The sequence below is a fragment of the Notechis scutatus genome, chromosome Z (assembly GCF_049901735.1).
Source record: "Notechis scutatus isolate UNSWTSFEM ecotype Mainland chromosome Z, rNotScu1.2, whole genome shotgun sequence".
Taxonomy (NCBI): Eukaryota; Metazoa; Chordata; class Lepidosauria; order Squamata; family Elapidae; genus Notechis; species Notechis scutatus.
Genome location: NC_142025.1, coordinates 64,001,567 through 64,024,859, shown reverse-complemented (window position 1 = coordinate 64,024,859; position 23,293 = coordinate 64,001,567). Strand labels below are relative to the sequence as shown.

At 36.7% G+C, this 23,293-nt stretch overlaps 1 protein-coding gene across 5 annotated transcripts in view; it reads right to left on the bottom strand.

Annotated features, from left to right (window-relative positions):
- Positions 1 to 23,293, bottom strand: part of LOC113419900 (uncharacterized) — a 62,758-nt gene that overhangs the window by 22,232 nt on the left and 17,233 nt on the right. For 2 of the 5 annotated variants that reach the window (XM_087945209.1, XM_087945208.1), the window contains exon 2: positions 14,917 to 15,069. The exons of 2 other annotated variants lie outside the window; for them this stretch is intronic. In XM_087945209.1, coding sequence (XP_087801335.1) covers positions 14,917 to 14,947 — 31 coding nt within the window. In that variant the 5' untranslated portion in view covers positions 14,948 to 15,069. Of the gene's footprint in view, positions 1 to 14,916; positions 15,070 to 21,187; positions 21,312 to 23,293 lie in introns of those variants that run through there. One more of the 5 variants, XM_087945210.1, reaches the window with a different exon arrangement.

The window sequence follows — 23,293 nt, the reverse complement described above, 5'->3', positions numbered from 1 at the left end:
AAAAAAAGGAAGGAAAAGAAACAGCCATGGCCAGCCAACCTTCTGAGCCCGCTAGCATCTCCAAAGAATACCAGGATTTTGCTGAAGTATTTAGCAAGGAGGCGTCTGATGAACTCCCTCCTCATTGTGCCATGGATTGTGCCATTGAGATCCTGCCAGGGGCTAAACTTCCAAAATGGAAAATGTACCGCATGTCCCCTAGAGAACTAGGTGAAAGAGTGTTTACCTAAAAAGGAGTTTCATCGAACCCACCCAACTGAAAATAGCAGCCCCAGTATTCTTCCATGAAAAGAAAGTTGGCACCTTACGTCTCTATGTGGATTTCAGAAACCTGAACACTATCACCATGGAAAAAAATATGTATCGACTCCCACTTATGAAGGACATGCTGGCCCACCTATCTAAAGGATTTTTTTTTTCAAATTTAGACTTACGAGAGGCATACTATTGCACCAGAATAATCAACCCTATCACTGTAGAACTCCTACTCCCTAAGACACTTAGACAGTTCATCCAGTATTTCACTGCTTCCTACCCAAACCAGAAAGCACTTCAAAGTTCAGATCCCCTCTTCCCACACCTCCAACCCTCATTATGTTGGAAGGGGAACAACATTTTGAAATTAAAAATAACCTTGACTCATGCACTCACCATGGCTTCACACAATATTTAGTAGCATAGAAACACCTACCCTTCTCCCAAAATGAATGGGTAGCCAAAAAACATGTAAAAAACATTGTAATAGAAATTCTACCTGAAATACCCTCACAAACCACCCTAATTCTTAATGTAATATATGGTTATGTCTTTCAGGTGGATTTTCCATTTTTTTAAGGAGGGCAATATGTCAGATCCGTATATCTGCCATTCTTTGATGAAGAAAAGTGGGGGTTGGATTTGATACATTTAATTATTTTCCTCTTTATGTATCCTAAATATCCTATTTCCTATATTGTCTTATGTATAATCTTTTACATGATTTATAACCATTGCCTGGCACCCCAGATGCCTGGAAAATTCTCACCTCTTGGGGAGATGCAAGGGGAGAAGGGGCCATGTGAATAGCAGTGTTGGAAGATAGCCCTGTCAAACTTTCCTTATCTGCTTTCTCAGAGACACTGGTATAATAACATCTTCACACCTGCGGATTGGTGAAATCCACATTGGACTGTTGGGTGGGGTCTCTAATTCTCTTTATCCTGAGGGCCCTCAGATCTTGCTTTGAATTTTGATTTGCTTTTACCTCCCTTCAATAAAAAGATTCCTTTTGAAATAGTTTTCAAGAGTCCATACTTATTTTTTGAAGAGCGGAGAGGCTGGTCCTTATATTTCCATTGTGTAGATACTGAAAAAGTAGGTTCTCCCAAACCAAAAGAAATGACTTTAGCTAAGAAGAGAAAAACAAAGTTTAAAAAAAGCCTAGTGCCATGTTAATAGTGCTAATATCATCTTTTAAAATACTAATAAATGAAGCCTACAATTCCAGGCAATAATTTCCTCATTCTGTTCTCATTTATAATTTGCTGAAGTACGATATTTAATAAGTGAGCAGTTAGCATTTGAAACTACAAAGAATATGTATTGTAGCACAGATTTTAAAAGCTTGTGGCAGATTGGGATGCAGGAAAACAAACAAACAAAAAATTGCATATTCTTATTGAAGTACATTGTAGTAAACAAGGAGTATCAATGTAATAATAATGTCAAGTAATAAATGTTTCTTGAAAAATATTCCTGTCCATAGATAGGGAGGCAACTAGTCTAGCTAATTGCTGTTATGTAATTAAACCTTCATAGAATATGCAAGTGCATGTGATTAATATGCATACAAACTCCCTATATTGTAAATGATCTAGCACCAGCCTATTTTGTTATTTTTTAGGGACTATCTTTTAGGGAAAGAATTTCATTCTGAAGCAGTTTACCGTATTGTAAGTATTGTGTTCTACAGAAGTTCTATTTGTTGGTCTGCATTTTGAGCGGGAGTTTTGCTTGTTTGATTGGCTGAGCAGCCTGACAGTGAACTATAAAAGGGAGCTGTCAGACAGCATCAGCTGTTACCTGTCAGCTGGCTGATTCAGCAACATATCCACAGACTAGGGTAACCTGTTTCTTTGTTACAATAAACATTGTTTCGTTCATCAATGCCTGCCTCAGCTCATTCTTAGAAAGAATTTAATAGTAAGATATCATTAAGTAAGATTTTAAAAGTTACAGATTTACAACAAATGTAGCCACATTATGAATGTCTTTATTTTTCATAGTTTACTCTGTATAATTTCATAGAAGTAGTAATTGCCCTGCATGTTCTATAATTATGGCTAAATGACCATTTGATTTCTTGTGGTGAAAATATTCTTTCTGGCCATTGCCAAGAAATAGTATAAATTCCTTGTTAGGATTTTAACAGAGCTTGAAAACTATGTCAGAAGTCCAACATAATTCGATGCTTTCAGTATTATATGCCAAGGCTCAGGCTAATATATAATCATTAAAGTGTAAATGATATTATTTATTATTAGAATTTTTCAAACAAAAATTAGAACAAAAATAAAAGAATAAAAATACAATGACAGGAATGATATGCATGTTAGTGCATTTATGCAGGCCCCCTCTACTAACCACTTAACTATGATGTAAGGTCCACAGAAGTCAATTTGTGACTGAAACTGAAAATTTGTAGTTGAAACAACTGAATCAGGTAGAGCATTCCAGACTTTGACAACAAATATGACAGAAATCATATTTTTACAGTCAAGTTTAGAATGATTTACATTGAGTTTAAAGCAGTTGTTAGCACATGTATTATTGCAATTAAAACAAAAAAAGTCATTTACAGGTAAAACATATAATTTTACATTATATTACATATAATTTTGTATGCAATACTAGCAAGCGACACAGTTCTAAGTTATCCAAACCAAGAATTTCAAGCCTAGTAGCATAGGGAATTCTATTGTGTACAGAACAGTACAAGACTTTTCTCATGAAATGCTTCTGAACCCACTCAATTGTACTGATGTCAGATATATGGTGGGGATTCCAAACAGTTGAACAATACTCTAAGATTGGTCTAGCATAAGTTTTATAAGCTCTAATTAGCAATACAATGTTTCCAGAAAAAAAAACTGCAAAATTAAATTTACAACTCTTAATGATTTTTAGCAATGCTGTTACAGTGAACTTTGGAGCATAGATCATTAGAGATAAATACACCTAGGTCCTTGAGAAAGTGAGGGTCATCAGTTAGTTCAATCACCTAGCTTATACTTGACATTCTGATTATGTTAACCAATATGTAAGACAGAGCATTTATTGATCAAAATTTGAAGTTGCCAAATAGATGACCATTCAGACACATAGTCGTGATCACTTTGTAAAATCACAGAATTATCTGTAGTATTGAATAATTTTACCTCATCAGCAAAAAGGATGCAATTGCTTTTAAGTTGATCACATAAATCATTGATATAGAGGAAGAAAAGCATGACACCTAAGATGCTGCCTTGCAGAACACCACTATTAACTGATGCAGGGTTAGACAGCAAGTTGCCTATTTTGATATTCTGCAGTCTATTAGACAGGAAAGCAGCAATCCATTTGTGCAAAGGACCAGAAATGCTGTAAGAGTTTAATTTCAATTTGCAGTTTATCATGTACTACTGAATCAAAAGCCTTACAAAAATCTATGCAAATTGCATCTACAGCTTTGCCTTGAGTCCAGATGTAGTCCAGATGTTTTTACAGTGCAAAAGTTGCAGATTACAGGACAAGTTTTTCCTAAAGCCAAACTGTCTGTCATATAGCAAGTTGTTTGTCTCTAAGTGGTGAACAATGGCTTGGTTTGTAATTGATTCCATAACTTTGCATGTAGCACAACACAAAGAGATTGGTCCATAGATCAGGCAGAGAACTAGTTTGAAACAATACTTTGAAAATTGTACACAAAATTTCAGCTAGGATGGTAGCAAGATTTTTCAAGAAGAAAGCACATAAACAATCTGGTCCTGTGGATAGCGATGGTTTTAGATTACATAATGCTAATTCAACTTTATCTACTGTAAATTTAATATTCAGCAATTTTACTACAACTATTTGTGACTATTATAACTATTGTATTTGGCTATTAGCCCTGAGCAGGTTTGTGTTTTAATATCAAAAGCTGCTTCATAATTAGTTAATACAAATATAACAGAAACATTATTTGTGTATTTGAGCTATTGAAGTTCTTTGAAAATAGATTGGCACAATAGAGTGTTCCTGTGTAATATTGAAATCAAATGCAGTAATTTGATTTACCCATCAATCAGTACATAGAGCACAGGAAAAGAGGACATCTCTTACTCAATGGAATCTGCAAAGAGTAAATCCAATAATTTTATTTTACAGGCCAGCATTTTCAATTATATACTGCTTGAGCTGAATAAGAATTTTGTTCTCAGCCTCCCCCACTCCAATTTGCATAAAAAAAAGATTGTAAAAGAAGGAACAGAAGCAAATGTCCAACAGAATCATAGTTATTTAAAAGCAGTAAGTCCACAAATGTTTTTTTCAAAGAAAGTTCATCAGGTAAGTTTCACAAGTCTGACAATCTCCTGTGGGAATTCAGGAATCTTTTTCTTCTACATTTGGGTAGTCAGCAAAAATCAAGAGTCACCTAATGGAAGTTTTAAGCAGCACAAATTTTCCTGCCTGAAATGGATGTATCTGGTCACTCAGAGAACTGTATCAGAACTGCCTTTCAGAGCTCTCTACACTACTTCTGTAAGGATAGAAACTTTTTGGCAGTTAGTTTGTTCTCCCTTAGCCATGAATGCATTGAAATGGCAGGGAGCACTCCCCTCCCCTTTGTAAATCCTTGGCCTAGAAGAAACTCCTGGAAATTGCCACATAGCTTCCAGGAATAAACCAGTCTCAAATACCTTAGATATTACAATATCTTTTCACATGTAGTTGCTGAGCCAGAAGAGGGAGGAGAAAACTACTTGAGACAATACAAAACATTATGTTTTATTATATTTATTGTGCATACAAAACATTTGCTAGACCAATACTCAAATACAGCTCATCAGTCTGGAACCCACATTACGTATCTGATATTAACATAGTTGAGAAAGTCCAGAAATATTTCACAAGAAGAGTTCTCCACTCCTCTACTCGTTGCAGAATACCTTATGCCACCAGACTTGAAATTCTAGACCTAGAAAACCTTGAATTATGCCGTCTTCGGTCTGATCTAAGTATGGTATATAAAATCATACATTGCAATGTCCTACCTGTCAATGACTACTTCAGCCTCAACCATAACAATACAAGAGCACACAATAGATACAAACTCAAGGTTAATCGCAACAAACTTGATTGCAGGAAATACGACTTCAGCAACAGAGTGGTCAATGTCTGGAATACTCTACCTGACTCTGTGGTTTCTTCCCCAAACCCCAAAAACTTTAACCTTAGACTTTCTACTATTGACCTCACCCCATTCCTAAGAGGCCTATAGGGGGGCGTGCATAAGCGCACCAATCATGCCTACCGTCCCTGTCCTATTGTTTCTTTTATTTTTCTTATATGTATCCATGTATTCATAACTATGTTTTTACTTATACCTATTATCTTGTAAGCAATTGACAAACCAAATAAAATAAAATAAAAATAAAAAGATCATCCATTAGGAATCATCCAGAAGAAGCCATTTCAAGACGCATCATAGAGAAGTTGTAACAGCAGAGGGAATTTGAAACACAGATGCAAAGACTTAAAGACACAAGTTTAGTGTAATGGCAATATGGGAAGACAATTGTTATTGTGAGGAATTAGTGACATATTTAGATTTCTCCTTTGTATTAAGAAAAGTCTAGAAGTTTAGAGCTTATTCTGAGCTCAGATGTTTGTTTTCCACTCTTGCCTGCTAAACAAAGGAGAAATCTTCATGTAGCTTCAAAGTTTATCTTGCTGTGAAAGCAATGGTGAGATTCAAAATTTTTTACTATCGGTTCTGTGGGTGTGGCTTGGTGGGTGTGGCAGGGGAAGGATACTATAAAATCTCCATTCCCTCCCCACTCCTGGGGAAGGTTACTGCAAAATCCCATTCCTTCCCCACCCCACTAACCTGCTTTCTAGCTCCGTTCTCCTGTGCAGGGCAACAGAAGAAGACCCAGTTGATCAGCTGGGACTCGGGAGGCAGAGAATAGATGGGGTGGGGCCAGTCAGAGGTGGGATTTGCCAGTTCTCTGAACTACTCAAAATGTCCACTACCGGTTCTCCAGAACTGGTCAGAATCTGATGAATACCACCTGTGTGTGAAAGTGCTAGACTTTTTTTTTTTAAAAAACAAGTTTTATTAATTTTTTCAAAACACACAAATCATCATTATCCATTACATGTTTAAACCTTTTTCCATTATAAATTTAACAAGTCAGATAAACTATAATTCTATTTTAAACCATTTCCATATAAACATACAAAAACCTCTTATCCAATTTCTCTTTACTTCTCTTTACTCTTATTCCATTTCATTATTATTATTTCATCTTTTTCTTTCTGACTTAGTTACCATTATTTTCATTCTATATTTCTGCAAGGTTTTATTAATTCTCCCCCCCAAAAAAACATATACACACAACACACAAAACATAAAAAAGATCTTTTTGGAAAGCAACTTGGACCCAGGTATCTCTCTCTTCATGGACTTCAATTATATTCATGCTCATCTTACCTATCATTACTTATTTTATTTACCATTCTAACTCTTCTATATTAACTTCTCCACATATTTCACTCTTCTTAATTCTATCTTAATTAATCATCTTAATTTGAGTCATTATATTTGTATCTTTTGTCCATTCTTTATTGTCCCTTTGTCTCGTTCCTTTTTTTAAAAAAAAGAAGTTTCTCCTGAAATCACTAATCAGAGTATGATGCCTTTCTATCTCCCCCCTAAATTAATCAAATAAACCTTTAAAATAGCACCCAATACCCAATCCGATTTTGCTTGGTACATTCTATCTAAATAGTACATCCAGAGTAATTAAATACATAGTTAAACAATAGATCTGAATATTAAAAACAAATACTATAATAGAAATTTTATAATAACATCAATGCCATAATCTTATTAAACTCTTTAATTAAAACTCAATATTCTGAACCTTCCCTCATATTATTAAATTCTAAAACCAATCATTATTAAACATTTCAACATTTTAATCTCTTATCAACTCTTAAACCATTTAAGTTTTCTATTTCTAATACAATACTACAATATCATCTTATGTACCTTGCAAAATCTTTTGAAGAAATTATACTTTATCCTTTATCCCTAAAAAAGATTCCTTTTTTCCCATTTAATTTCAAAACTTTGTAGCTTTTCTCCACCTTTTCCTTCCTTTCTTCTCCCAACAAACCTTTCTACCCCCTTCTTCTAGCCTCTGCCTTACTGGCTTCCCTTCTCTGTCGTGCTCCTTTTCCCTTTTGTTTACTATCATTATATTGATTTTGCACCTTATTTTTCCCTTTCTTAAGTGTTTTTTTAAATCTTAAGTCCTCAGTTTCTCTTCCTTTCCCTCTTACTTCTTTCTTGGTCGATTTCTGAGATTTATTAAAAATGGCTTCCTTTCCTTCTTCTTCTTCTGCTGTTTTCATCTGTTGTAATGTTTGTTGATAGTTAATAAGCGCCATTTCTAAAAAAAGGAAGGCTTCTTTCAAACCAGCTTTACCATTTTTTTTTTGCTTGTTCATAATCTTTTCTCAGTTCCTCAATAGAAGGAGCCATTATAAATCTTTTCTTTTCTTTTCCCCTTCTTTCTTCTTACAACAACCAGAATATTCCAAAGAAAAAATAAAACAGTCCCAAAGTTATCAATCAGTCCAAACCAAGGCAGAGTTCTCACTCTCTCCTTCTGGGGTAGTATCAATCAGAGACAAAGAAAGTCCAAATCTGCTTCTTAAAGTCTTATTGCAATATATTTTAGTCTTCAAATCCTTAAGGCATCTCCTCCAACAATCTTAGCATACAAATATATTTTTTTTAGTCCTCTCTCTTCCCACTCATCGCTTAAAGCCAGTTTTCACCTAAAAAAATAGGTTTCTTAATATTCACTTATTTATTCCGTAGGAAAAGAGGGTAAGCTTTTCTTTCAGCACCATCAAACTGCCACTTTTTCCTCTTCTAGAAGGTATCATTCAGAAAGTCATACTTTTCAGGAATTTTGTTAAATATGTCTTAGAGTCCTAGGAACCAAGAAAAACTTTCTCCTTTCAAAAACTTTCTCCACTTCCTCCTGCGCATTCTTACCCGGCTGCCAGCTTCTTTGTGGCGGCCATTACGGACCGCCGCTGCACCGTCCTGGGAAAAGGGGGTTCTGCCGCCGGGAGGGGGTCTGCAACACCCCAAACCCTTCTCCGGATCCCCTACCTTCAGCTGCCCCTGCAGGGTGCCTAGCTCCGCACCCGTCCGGATCGGGAGCCCCAAAACGGCTAGCGCAGCAGGATCGCGCAGCTTCGCGAATCCCTGCCGCTCGCGAAGCCGACAAACCGGAAGTCCTCGAAAGTGCTAGACTTTTGATTCCATCCTAGAGTCATGTGCCAGACAGTCAAGGTCAGGTCTTACAGTCTCCTGATAATTGCAGACCATGAAGTCATGAGGCCAGGTTTTGATAAAAAAAACACCTTGGGTTTGTGTTGTCTGTACCCTAGTATTGGGTACTGTTGATGTTCCATTAGAGCACCTCTGTTGTTGTTAATAAGCATCTCTTGGTAGCTTATACATACCAAGCTGTTAACTTGTTGGTATGCATGCTTTTTATGTTATGCTTTTAACTCTGTTTGCTTGAGCTACTAATAAAACTTAAAATCCCTTTATTTACTAGTGTGCTTATTGTTCTCTGGATCCAAAAGAACCAATTACTTGGGCACCTGATCACTGCCTTGACACTAGGTAAAATAGTTATTGAGCAGCCTATGTAACAGTTGGTTCAGCAAAGTAATTGCCTTTAGTAATAAAAGAAGTGCATCTAAAAGTGAAATGACAAATCTGCATAGGCAATCAGACAGCCTGAGATGATGAATCCTTTCAGCTTCCATATGGCAAATACAAAAATTAATATAGAATCAGTGAACATAATTAATATTTATGTCTCTAGCAATATTATAATCTTTAGTAAGATTTAAGCAAGGTTTTTCTTTCTTGGTCTGCAAACAGTTACACAAGTTTTCTTTACCTGTAATCTCAGGGTACAGAGTTGCAGGATTCAAAGCTTTTGGCATCCTAGAGCCAAATTTTGCAACCAGCCAAATTTTGCAACCAGACTGACACAGATAATCAAGAAATAATCCAATTCCATACAGTATGGGAGGCCTGTTCTGTAACTCATTCTTTAGTTTAGCTAGATTCTTTACATCTTGCACAATGTGCCAGCTGTGCATCCATTCGAAATCCAAGAAAAAAATCCTTAGATTCCATTAAAATAGAGAAAACTTATTTTCTAGATTTGAAGTGATATCAACAAAAGGAAAATAAGATCTGAGGCAAATAGGCACAGAAATTACATATCAAAGTTATCCCAAGTTCCCTCCCCCAGGAGTCCAGACTGGTTATCCAATCTGAGGTGTGTATAATGTCATGTGGGATACATCTTCAGGTGGTTTCTCATTCATCTGGTATGCCAAGGTGGTTGATCTTGGCTTAGTAGAGATAAATGTGTGCAGTTGTATAGTAAGCAGGAAAGCATTCCCTCCTTATTAGTTCACACAAGAATGTCTTCGCACTCCAGCAGTCTTCCCCTGCCAAATACCAAATCACCCCCGTTTCTATGGCAGCCAACAAGACTCAAGCAGCAACAGATGTCAGGAAAATTTCTTGGAGGCTGACATTCAGCCCTCCTGCAAAAGAGGCGTTAGCCCTGGAAAACAAAACATAGTAGATAACAGGCAAAAAACAAAAAATCAAATAGGAGCAAATATGATACATATAAGATTACATCAAGGTTTATCCGGATATTTAGAGCGAAACAATTGTATAAGTTTAGGGGCCCTGACATCATGGTTATTAACCAATTCCGACTGTGAAGGAGGAAAATGTTTCCAAACAATCTAGTACTGGAGTCTTCCCTCTGTTCACCTTCAATTAGGAGGGGAACTGGAGGGGCCTGGTCAGGTCAAAGAGGGGAGGTATGTTCAGGTTTCAATAAACTAACATGAAATACAGGGTGCATCCTTCTAAGAGTTTTTGGTAGTTCTAACTGTACTGCAATAGGATTCATAACCAGTACAACTGGAAAATGTCCAACATACTTATGTCCTAATTTCTTAGATTTCTGGGTGGTCTGTAAGTACTTAATGGTCAAGAAGACCTTATTTCCCACTAGTTTCTCTGTAGAACTCTTTTCTTATCTGCCTTTTTCTTATGGGCTTGATGAGCATCATGCTTTATGGGTAACCGGCCAGGTAAGCTAGAACTGGGTTATCCACTCTACCAGCGATGGGATTTGGGGTTTCTCCTGAGGTAGCTCTGGAATAGGTACAAAATCTTGATCAGTATCTACTTTACATGGGGTGAATCCAGTGCTACTATGGATGGAGTCACGTCTGCAAAAGACAATAAATCAGTCCAGTCATCTTGCTGATAATTTACATAACATCTAAGGCATTGTTCTAGTACTGAGTTAGTTCATTCACAAGCCCCATTAGGTTAAGGGTGGTAGGTGGAGCTTAAGCCCTGGGCGGAGCCTAATAACTTCAAAAATAATCTCCAGTTAGAAGTGAATTTATATGTTCAGGAACACCATGTAGCATATACACATGTATAATAAACAATTTAGCCAAAATTTTAGCAGAGGGGTACAAAGTGTACCAAATCACCCAAATGACTGTATTTCCCCCACTCTCAGGTAATTCCACAATGAAATCCATGGAAATTTCCTTCCATGGGGCATTCAGCCTAGCAACATTCTGTAGCAGACCAGCTGGTTTACCAGGAGGTCGTTTTGCTGAAGCATGTACAGGACAACTGGTGATATAAGCTTCTATGTCTTTTTTCAAAGATGGCCACCAAAATAGCCATTTAACTAAGTGTAGGGTTTTCACAAACCCAAAATGCCCGACAACTTTTGAATCATGGGCATGTTTTAAAATGGCTCCTCTAAGACTAGCAGGGACATATAACTTCACCCCCAATGCAATAATTTGAGTGGGCTAAAAACCAATCATCCAATTTTAAAGCTTCTTTTAACTGTTCAGTTAAATCATTCTAAAGGTTAAGCCCCTTCCCCTGGGCTCTGGTGACCACTGGAACAGCCAGTTGCTTAGTAGGGACAATAGGATGGATCACTTCAGGTCAGACACTATTATATTGGGGCAATCTAGATAAAGCATTGGCCATATTCTTTCCCCCTGGCAGGTATTTTAATGAAAAATCAAAGCGCTTAAACTTTAAAGTATTGAGACCAATGGATTTGCTTGGGAGACAGCTTTCATGGGATCTTTAAAGCCTCTAGGTTTTTGTGATCTGTCTATACCTCAAAGGGCCATTTCGCCCCTTCAAGGAAATGTCTCCAAGATAATAATGCCCATCAGATGGCAAATGCTTCCTTTTCCCATATAGCCCATCTCTGTTTGGTTTCAGTTAGTTTTTGGGAGGTGTAAGCACAAGGTTGTAAAGTCCCATTCACATTTGCTCCCACAGCAATGTCACTTGCATCAGCCTGGATTACAAAGGATTATATCTGGGTGTTTAAGAACAGGTTCAGCTGCAAATAGTTGTTTCAGTTTCTCAAAAGCCGCTTGGCAGTCCATGGACCACTTCAAAGGTTGACTGGGCTTTGGTTTTAGTTCTCCTTTTGTCTTTAGGAGGTTTGTAATGGGCAATGCAATTTTTGCAAAAGCCAGGATAAATTGATGGTAGAAATTAGCAAAACCTGGAAAACATTGCAATTGTTTTCTGCTGTGTGTGGGAGCCCATTCTAAAACAGCTCGGACCTTCTCTGGGTCCATTTCTATTCCTTCATGCGATAAGCGATACCCCAGATAGTCAATTTTCCCTTGGTGAAATTCACACTTTGTTGTCCCCTTTAGTTGTCAATTTGAGCTTGCCCCCTATTTACCTTATGCATTCCTTCAATTTATTCCCTTTAATTGATTATAAAAATTTACCATAGTATAGTCATTTTTAAATTACCGCATTCTACATTACTAACAATATTCTCCTAACTACTACATATCACATATTCATCTATATTTTAAATCAGATTCCGCATGGTATTCTTTTTCTCAATTACCTTATAAATCATCTAAATATTTCAAAAATATTAATCTATTCAATTAATTGTAGAAACTGATATTAATCTTTCCATTACAATTCTCATAATTCATTTTAACTTTATTCATTGCTTTATTAAATATCAATTAATAGACTTTCGGTGGTGAGATCACAGTGGAGCAGAGCAGGAGACTGAACTCTGCAATCCTGTATCTGAATTTTTGTGCTTGGAAACTCTCAGAGGCATTGTGAAGCTTGGAGAGACACACGAATTAGAAGGGGAAACCTAGGAGCAGAGTGGAGGAAAGCAACCTCCCACTGCAACGAGGGGAAGCCCTTTGAATCCGGCGCGAAAGAAACCCGGCATCTATGGCGGGTCCGAAGCTGTGACAGCCAGCTGCGATCGGAAAGCAGGAAAGTGGATCAACGCAAGACATCAGAAGGAGAACAGCAGACTGGAACAGTTTTTGAGAGGTGAGAGAGCCCTGTGAAAGACTTTGACAAAGTGAGACTCTGGAGAGAGTGAATACAGTGGCTAATTGGCAGGGGATAGCGGACCGAAAGGGAGAGGAGGAAACAACAGTTTAACAGCTAAGAGAGAGTACCACAGAAAAAAAGATCGAGACTCTGTGAATAAAAACTCAAAATTTCTACAATTTGGATTGATTACTGGTAGAGCAGAAAAGAGACATTAGAGAAAACAATTGGAACTTTAATGGAGAACTATAATTGAACGGAGAGTGGAACCATTTTGATAGAAAGCTGTGACTGAAATTTGAGAGTGAAAGTGACTAAGTAGTTTTGAAATTTATTTTATTTTAAAGAAAGAAAGTCTCATTTCTGCATATAATTCTCCCATTTTGTACTCTTCTCCTCCCCCCTTATTTGATAATTATACCCAATCCAAATGTCCAGTAGTTTATTTCAACCAGAGTCTTTTTGATATTTAATTTCAACAATCATTGTTCATAAGTCTTTGTGTCAGGCTACAGAACATTTTCCCATTCAATTAACAAGAATGAACTTCTGAAAACCAAACTTATCAAAAGGAATCCTTTATTGAGATGAGACAGTTCATGTAGGAGTTCAAAGCAGGTTCCTCAGGCATACAGGGATAGATAAGGGAGTTTAGAACCCCTCCCCTTATCTTGATGTGTATTTAGTGAACCAAAAGCCAGTATGTTAATTCCCCCCACCCCTTCTGTAGAAACGATATTTTTCACAGTTTCCCAGGGCATACCTAATTTTCTCCCATCCCCTTTTTACAATGAACTTTTCCAGAGATTTCCAGGACACATCTCACTGTGGAATTTTTATGATCTTCTCATCTCCTGGCTGTGCCTCTCAGAGGTGATGGGTTCTGGCCATCTGGATTTTATTTTATTGTAGTGGAGTTCCTCTTATTTCCTTTTAAATTCCAATTTTAGAAAGACCAAGCACTTTTCAAAGAGTCACTGAAATTTTTCCTGTACCATTAGGTGGTGCTCTCAGTTTTGTTTCCATGTTCCACCCTTTCTTTTCACTTTTCACTTTTTAAACTTTTATTAATTTCACTAATTCCAGTTATTAGCTATTATTTCTTTTTCACACATTCAATTCCAGTATTTACTTATGCCTATTTAGTGCCAAAAGTCCAATAATTATCCAGTTTAATTTCCAAGCCTTTTGTAATCAGACATTTTCCTCTAAATTTTTCATCTCCAAATCAATTCATTTCAATGTTCAAAGCCAATTTCATAAATTCAAATTTTCTTCTCACTCTCTCTGGTCGCCACTTTTACACACTTTAATCAAAAATAGTTCTTTATTAATTCCGGGATACCTTAAGGTCCATGTATATTGCCTGGTTCACACACCACTCACAACTTCACCACTTCAGCACAGTCTTAGTTTCCGGACTGCCTCCCATCTTCATGGTGGTCATTTAAGACTACCGCTGCAATTTTCTTCAGAGGGGGGTTATTTTGTCAGAGAGGGGAGATGTGGCTCCCCTCAACCCTCTAAGCAGTCCCCCCTTTCTTCACCACACCTCCAGGGTGGTTCTGGTCTCAATCGGGACCCTCCAACAAGTGAGCACAGAGCAAAAACACGCACAATTGTGGATTTTGCTCCAACGTGACGAAGGAACAACCGGAAGTCTCCTTGTTTTAGAACAGTGGTTCCAAAACTTTTTCAGTCCAGTGCCCCCTTGATGCTACAAATTCATCCTCAGTACCCCCCACCCCCTATAAATAGCATTATTCAGAATAGCGGTTTGCACGACCCACTAAGGAAGATAGTAACAGTAAAATTCAGAACTATAACAATTAATTGCACATTTATTCAAAATCCAATTTAAAAATCTTTGAAAATCCACTTTAAAAATCCGATTTTGTGGATGTGGCCTAATTTGTGGGTGTGGCTTGGTGGCCATGTGACTGGCAAACCCTAATAAGTTAAAAGCACTATTGCCAAGATCCAGAACAGTAGATGAAGCCTTAACAGAAATATTAATAAATTAGCAGTTCAACTGCAGCTCTATGTTTGACCAAATGGAGAAAACAACATTGATAGATTTTCTCACTTTTTGTTTCCTGTTTCAAGTTGGCAAACCCCCCCCCTATTTTTCACAAGATTATCATTGTGTATCAGAACATTGTATTATATACCAGATCTCTTACCAGATGCAGGCATGCCATTGGAATTGTACATAGGTCCAATGAGCCATGGATTAGGAAATGCCTGATGTGCTGTAGGCTGAGCATAAAATAAAGACCTTCAGTTTGTGGAATAAGGTCAGCTTTCTGGAGCTGGAGGAACATTCATTTTCTAAGCTTGAAATAGATAAATAGTGAGAGATATAAAATTTAAAAGGTATAAATGCTAGACAAGACAATTGACAGGGTAGCTTAAAGAATAAGGACAGTATGCTGATATCGTGGTAAAAATTTAAATTTAAACATATTACTGCACATATTTTTTTTCATTTGGTTAGTAGATATTTGCTTGAGGCTGCTCTGTCAAGGTTTCCTTGTCCAAAATTTTTCATGTATCATCTGCCTCTATATGAGAAAGAATATGAGCAACTTGGAATATTTAAAGAAACCCGAAGACCTGTGTGTTTGCAAGGGAAAATTCCACAAGGAGATGTGAGGTAATGGAGCTATATAATGTATACAATGTAGACAAAAGTAAAGTCTTACACTTAGGCAAGAAAAACCAAAAGTACACATATAGCCTGGGTGGAACCAGGCTCAATAGCAGTAACTGTGAGAGGGATCTTGGAGTCTTGGTGGACAACCAGCTAAATAAGAGCCAGCAATATGCAGCAGCAGCCAAAAAAGCTAAAGCAATCCTAAATTGCATTAACAGAGGGATACAATCAAGATCAAGTGAGGTAATAATACCACTCTATAAATCCTTAGTAAATCCACACTATAAAAAGATGTTGAGGCTCTAGAAAAAGTACAGAGAAGAGCAACCAGGATGATTAGGGGACTGGAGACTAAAACATACAAAGAACGGTTACAGCTACTGGGCTTGGCTAGTCTAGTGAAGAGAAGGACCAGGGGAGACACGATAGCAGTGTTCAAATATTTGAGGGGCTGCCACAGAGAGGAAGGGGTCAAGCTATTTTCTAAAGAACCTGTGGGCCAGACAAGAAATAATGGATGGAAACTGAACAATGAGAGATTTAATCTGGAAACAAGGAGAAACTTTCTGACAGTGAGAACAATCACCCAATGGAACAGCTTGCCCTCAGAAGTTGTGGGAACTTTATTACTTTCAAGAAGAGATTGTCAGAAATGGTGTAGGGTCTCCTGCTGAGGCCTGGGGGGTTGGACTAGATGATCTATAAGGTCCCTTCCAACTCTGATTATCCGTATCTTGTACCATGCTCTAAATAACAATAGCACTTACGACTTAATCTTATATACCCCTTCACAGTGCTCTACAGACCTTTTTAAGCGGTTTACAGTCAGCATGTTGCCCCCAGCAATCTGGATCCTCATTTTACTGACCTTGGAAGGATGGAAGGCTGAGTCAACCTTGAGTTGGTGAGGATTGAATTCCTGGCAGTCAGCAGAATTAGCCTGCAATTACTTTATTCTAATTACTGTGCCACCACAGTTCCTGAATAATAATCAGGATGAATGTGGCTTTAGTCCTCTTCCCTTAGAACTGAGGTGTCAAAGTTGCGGCCCACAGGCTGGATGCGTCACGTGCTGGCCACCCCACCTCCATCCCCAGTTTAGCGAAGGGGAAAAAAGTCATGATACATCATGTGATGACTCTGTGACATCATGAGTTTGACACTCGGGCAGTGCCTTAGAATAAGCTAAACAATTTGCACATTTGCCAACTATCTCTTATACATGCCCAATTTTGTTTAAACCTCTAGGCTAATATTTCTGTTCCTCCATGACCTTTATGTTGCAATTCTGCTGTTTAGAGAATGTTCTGTTTTGTGGGGGCTGCATTTCCCGTCTTGCGCCTTGCACTCTATCCACTCTGTGATGGAACTAATATCATCACGGTAAAATTTAAAGTTTGTATTAAAACTGGATGCATCTTTGAGATCATTTATTTACTTCATTTCTGCTACTGAAAAAAGAAAAGCTGGACTTTTTGTCATGGGAGACAGGAAAAATTCAGCTGGATTTTTAAGAGAAGCACTGGAAATTGTTATACTTGGATTCTGCAGATGTTGCATGTTCTATAGGATGCAAGTCATAAAGCAAAAATGAGCAAACATTCCCATGCTTGAGAAGGGTACATCATGCGGCATCTAGTTACTGGTCTTCATATGCATAGCCCTCTTGTTTGGTCTTTTGTTTAACTGAGCAAATTGTAATTTATTCTAACTGTAGCATTTTCATGTGATCAACACATGAAATCATCATATTGGAAAATTGTAGTCTACTCTAGCAAAAGGTTAGAAAAAAACTAGCAGATTTTCTGTAAAAGTCAATGAAAAACAGATTGTGTATGGATTTCGGTGACAAGTTTATTAAAACAATTTCAGCAATTTATTCAACGCAAACGGCCAGTATAATACTAAATGGTGATAGGACAGAAACATTTAAGATCAACAAGGGAGTAAGACACCCCTACTCTTTATACTTATGCTAGAGAACTTATTGGAGAATATTTGGAAAAATAAAGAAATTAAAGGGGCCTTAATGAGATAGGAGCATTATAAAGTACAGGCTTTCGCTGATGATATAGTATTTTTCTTGGAAGATCCGGAGGACACTGGAGTAGAATTATTAAAAGAAATAGAAGAATTTGGCAATGTTATGGGGCTCAAAATAAATAAAAATAAAACAGAGATATTGACCAAGAATCTAAAAGATGAAAAAAAAAAGAATTAAGAAAAATTGGGAATGCAAATTGTCAAAAAGATAAAATATTTAGGCATCTGGTTAACATCAAGATGCTCATCAATTAAAAAAATATAATTATGATAAATTAATGATGCAAATTAAAAAAAAGAATTGGAAATATGGGAGAAATTACAGTTATTGTTAATGGGGAAAATCATGGCAATTAATATGTCCACGTTACCCAAAGTATTATATCTTTTTTAAACAATACCAGTGAAATTAGATAAATTTTTTTTGGAGAAAAGAACAAAATAGTAATTAAGTTTATTTGGGGGGAAAAAAAGCTAGGATAAATATGAAACTATTACAGGACAAAAGAGAAAGGCGTGGCTTTGAACTCCCTGACTGGGAAATGTACTATCAGGCAGCAGCCATGGTATGGATTAAGGAATGGATCAATCTGGAAAAACAAAAGAATACTCTTGATAGAAGGCTACAACTTGCAAAAAGGGTGGTATAGCTTTCTGTGGGAAGGGAAAAATAAGCAACATTCATATTTTCAGAGACACCTTATCAGAGACTCAATAATTCAAATATGGAATAAAATTAAAAAGAATCATTATGATAAAGTACATTGCTGGCTATCAACTATGGAAGCACAAATCTACCCCAATGCAATGGATCTGACCAAAATGAGAAATTATAAAGACTTATTAGATGAACAAGGAAGGCTGAAAACAATATAAGCACTACAACAACAAAATATAAAAATAGACCATACATACAAATTCAGGCGAGATATAAAAAAGATAAAGAACAATATGGATTTCACATGGGAAAACACCAATTAGACGTAATTATACAAGGAACTGAACAAAAATGATTTCAAAAATATATAATTTTTAATTAAATTTCAAGATGGAAGCGGAGGTGGTAAAGGAGACAACGGTGGTATGGGTGAAAAACATTGGACACAATTTAGATTTGGAACATTGGGAAAAAATGTGGGGACTAAATTACAAATTAACTATGTCCACAGCATACAGGGAAAATCTATATAAAATGTTTTATAGGTGGCATCTTCCTCCTGCTAGATTAGCAAAAATGTTCAACCTAAGCCCAAGCTGTTGGAAATGTAAAAAGGAAAAAGGTACATATTTTCACATGTGGTGGACCAGCCCAGAGGTCAAGAAATATTGGAATATAATTCGATTGTGGCTAGAAGAAATAACAAAACAGAAAATTGAAACCAAACCAGAAGTATTTCTGTTAGGCATAATAACAGAAAAATATAATAAAAAAAGATAAATACATTAAGCTCATCTTAACAGCTGCTAGGATTTCCTATGCACAATTGTTATAAAAATTTTTTAGACTATACAGAGATGGACAGATTAACAATGAAATTAAGAGACAAAAAAGAGTCGATATATTATAATGTCTGGGATATCTGGTATGAATGGTTTAAGAATAAAAAGGAATCAAAATGGCAATTAAGTAAAGAATAAGAAATATGTAAATACTTATATTCATCTATATTCATATCTATCTATATTTATTTATATATTAAGTTGAAATGGTATAATGAAAGAAATGTGTATATAGAAAGATGATAAGGAAATGTAAAAGATGTCTTGACATTAATATAATGATGTATAAAGTTTTATTTTGTTTTTAAATTTTGAAAACTAAATAAAATTTAATAATTGAAAAAGAAAAGAAAAAGAAAAACAGATTGTGCTTAAATCCAAGCATCATGAGGTATGCAAATAAATATACTGAAGAACACTTCCATATAAAAACAAATGCTAGAAATGTTCATGTAGTGGGGGGGAAAGGGCATTTTTTTTTTGTTTTTTTCCAAAAAAATTATTGATTTTTAAACAAACAAAACACAAAACATGAGAACATAAAACATCTTTTTTTGAAATCAGCTTGATCCCGGGTTACATCTCTTTGTACAGACATAAATTCAAGTTCATGCTCACTTTTATATACCATTCCATATCTTATTACCATTCTACATTTTCTATATAGCTTCTCCACTCTTTTAACTCTTTTAACTCTCTTAATTCTATTTTTTTTTATTTCATCTCAATTTAAATCATTATACTTATATCCTTTGTCTGTCCTGTTTCAGCTGTCTATTATCTTTTCTCATTAACACAAAATTTCTCCTGTAATCACTGATTGGAGTATGACGCCTTTATATCTTTCCCCTAAATTTATAACACTTAATATAATACATAACTTTCATTCAGATTCTGCTTAGTACATTCTAAAACTACACACTATATTTTAAGAAGAAATTATAAATATATAATATAATTAAAAACAACAATCCATACCAATTGAACTCTATCGTTAAAAGTAATATTCATTTAAATCTTAAACATTTTACACATTACTTTTCAAATAGGTATCATGCTTCTCTGGGAACACTTATAAATTTTGTGTAGTTACTTCCCCCCCATTTCACTTATATTTTAAAACATTGTGTAATTAAAATGTTCCCATTCCTTCCTAATTCAATTCTCTCATTTATTTCATTTCATTTATTTTATTCAAAAAAGTTTCACTGAATTACACTGAGTATTTTATCCCATTTTATAATCATATGTTGTTCAAATTTTATAACATTATTTCTAATACAAGTATAACAATACAATCTTATGTACCTTTGCAGAATCTCTTTTTCAGTTATACTTTTACCCATTATCTCTAAATAAATCCTGTTTTTTTTTACATCTTGTTCCAAACCTTTGTAGCTTCTCTTCCCTTCCTTCCTCCCTTGCTTCTTCACTCTGCCCTTTTTACCCCCTTGTCTCTCCACCTCCATTTCCCTCTTCTGTATTCCTCTTTTCTGTTGCATTCTGACATTATATCCATTTTTCACCTTATTTTTCCCTTTTTTGATTGTTTTTTTGGGTCTTAAATTCTCCATTCTCTTTCCCCCCTTTCCCCTTTCTTCCCCAGATAAAGTTACTTGTTCATTAAAGATGGCTTCTTTTTTGTCCCAATCTTCTTGTTGCACAGTTTCTTGTAGTTTCTCATAGGTACAAATCGCCATTTCTAAGAAATGAAAAACGGGGCCAAAAGAGCTCTTCCCTTCTTGTTCCTCTTCTTTATATTTTTAAAATTCCATTTTCAGTTCATCCAAAAGTGATGCCATTGTAAAAAAAAATTTAAACAACCACCCAAGTATTTTTAATCATTCAAATATAATTTCCAAAAGTCCCAAAGTCACCAAGCAATCCAAATACACACAAGCTATTTCATTTAACACTTTCTTCTTTTTTCACTTTCTCTTCCTGGGGTTACAATTTAGTTGCAAAGTTCCAGTTCAAATGTATCTTTTAGAAGTCTTGTTACGATTTAACTTTAGATTCTTTTAAATTCCAAGCAGCCTCCTCCAGCCAAATCTTGCTCTTATTCTTTTCCTCTCCCTTCCCACTTACAGCAAAAAAAAAGTTTTTTAAGTGTTCAGAAATCTTTATTGTCCCCTTGGCATTTAATTTTCCAGTTTAATTACCTATTGTTGCCAAAGCAGGTTTTTCCGATTTCTCATTCATCTGCTATCAATGTAAGGAAGGAGAGTGAGAAAAAAACACCTTTCCCTTCTCACTTTCATTCGCTGCTTCCGAATCTTCTTAGGGAGTGATGTATCTTTCTTGAAATTTAAATTCCAGGATACCTTAGTTGTTGCTTCTTATCCCGGTCAGCCAAAACTTTCACTTCTTAACTTCCTCCTGCACTTTCTTTTCCGGATGAGTGCCTCTTTGAGGCGGCCATTTCTGACCGCCGCTCTTACCGCTTTCGGAAAAGGGAGTTTAGCCAGCTGAGGAGGAGAGGTGCGGCTCCCCTCGACCCTGCCGGATCCCCCCTATCTTCACCACCTCTACGGGGTGGCTTAGCCCCAAAGCCGGCTGGGTCGGGGCACTCCAGCGGCGAGCCCAGGCAGAAACTGCGCACGATCGCGGATTCCTGCCTGCCGCCGAAGCCCTGCAAACCGGAGGTTTCGGAAAGGGCATTTCTTAAGTCCAGTGGTGTGTGAAAATTTTTGCTCTTTCCTATTTGTTTAACAAAAATAAAACAAAAACACCAAAATAAAACGAATTGCTATTGGCATTTCTATCTTCACCAGTCCCTTCATGAGCTTTTAATTTAACTTAAAAAGTCTGAATTGTTACCTGGGGAGCCTTAGATAAGATTGGACAATCAGTCCAAACTTGGGGTGTAGGAGCTACCCTGCAAAATAATATTTTTATTTATGGCGGAAGAAAATCTATCTGGGTTCAATTCCAAGTGGGGAGAAAGACACTGGAAACATGGAGACTGCTTGGAAGGATGGTTTAATAGTGAACAGGACCACATGGGTTTCAAATCCTGTGTAGCTGACCACATGGAGTGGAGAGTGAGATATATTTATATCCTCTCTTGGGCCTTGCAAGAAATGTATCCTATTGGTTGTCAGATTTCCAGAGGGCTATGTGGGGGTCCAGCTAACCTTGTAAGTTGTCTGTGTCCAAGGCTTGGTTGAATCTTGCTGGGTGATGATGTAATAAAGAAGTTGTATTCTGAAAGGGTGTTTCAGAATTCCTATTATGGCTTAATGGCTTTGTCCTGGTTTGGATCTTGAGTGAGAGCTAATGCTATCACCCTGGAGCTGAAGGCCTTTTGTCTTATAGATAGGAAGGCCCAGTCTTTCTGAGGCTATTAACAAAGCTGGGGGCTGATGGTTTTCGGTGTATATCCAGGGAGGTATAATATTCTGCCTTTTTAATATTTCCTAGAATATTTCATTCTTCTAGGAGAGGGGTGGGTGCTAACTTTCTACATTTAATTTGCAATTCTCCTTGTGCTGGAAAAAGTTTAAACCTCAGCTAAATAAAAGTTTGCTATGTAATCTGAGGTTTTCCATAATATTCAGTACTCAGCTTGCTTCAAAAAGGAAATGGAGTATGTCCTACACTTTTTAAATGCCCAGGAGTTATCAGCACACATAGACAAAATCTTCAACTGGATTTTAGGAGCCAAAAAAGAAATGTGAGAAAAAAGTCTGTTAAATCAAGAGTTATAAGGCAACAGGAGTCAGCAGTTCATATTCTTAAAATCAGAAATTATTTTGCAGGTCCCCCTTTCTTTCTGAATCACATGTATCCATTGCTTTCTTAAATTCTCACAAAATTCACACAGAACTTGTTAAGTTGGGGGGTTGATTGAAGAGGCAGGACACTTAGGACCATATAAATAGTTCTTTATTGAAGATCTTGAAACAAGCAGCTGAGCCCATCTCCCTGCTTTTAAGCCGGGAGCTATCTGGCATTTCAGTCACTGACAGCGCTTCAATTTCCCATCAGGGAAATTGCTCCAATGAGTCGATTCTTACTTCAGAATCCACTCTGTTGAATATTCAACACCCCTCTCCTCTTGGACAGTGTTAATCAATCAGATTGAATATGTAGTAAGTAGTCATGCAGGTAGGCAGGGCTATGGTGGGTGTGACCTGACCTGCTCAGCTCAAGTGATTGAGACAACTGTTCGGGTTTGAGACTAGTATTGGATTGTGTCTATGCTGGTTTTCGGTGTATATATTTTGTCAGGGCTGGTTCTGTGTTTCCGTGTCTGGTCCTGTGGTGGCTCAACCATCCCTGGAGTTGGTCAATGTATCTACTCCATATCTTACTGTCCTCTAACTCTATCCAATAAGATCGGTGACCTGTGATTTGTA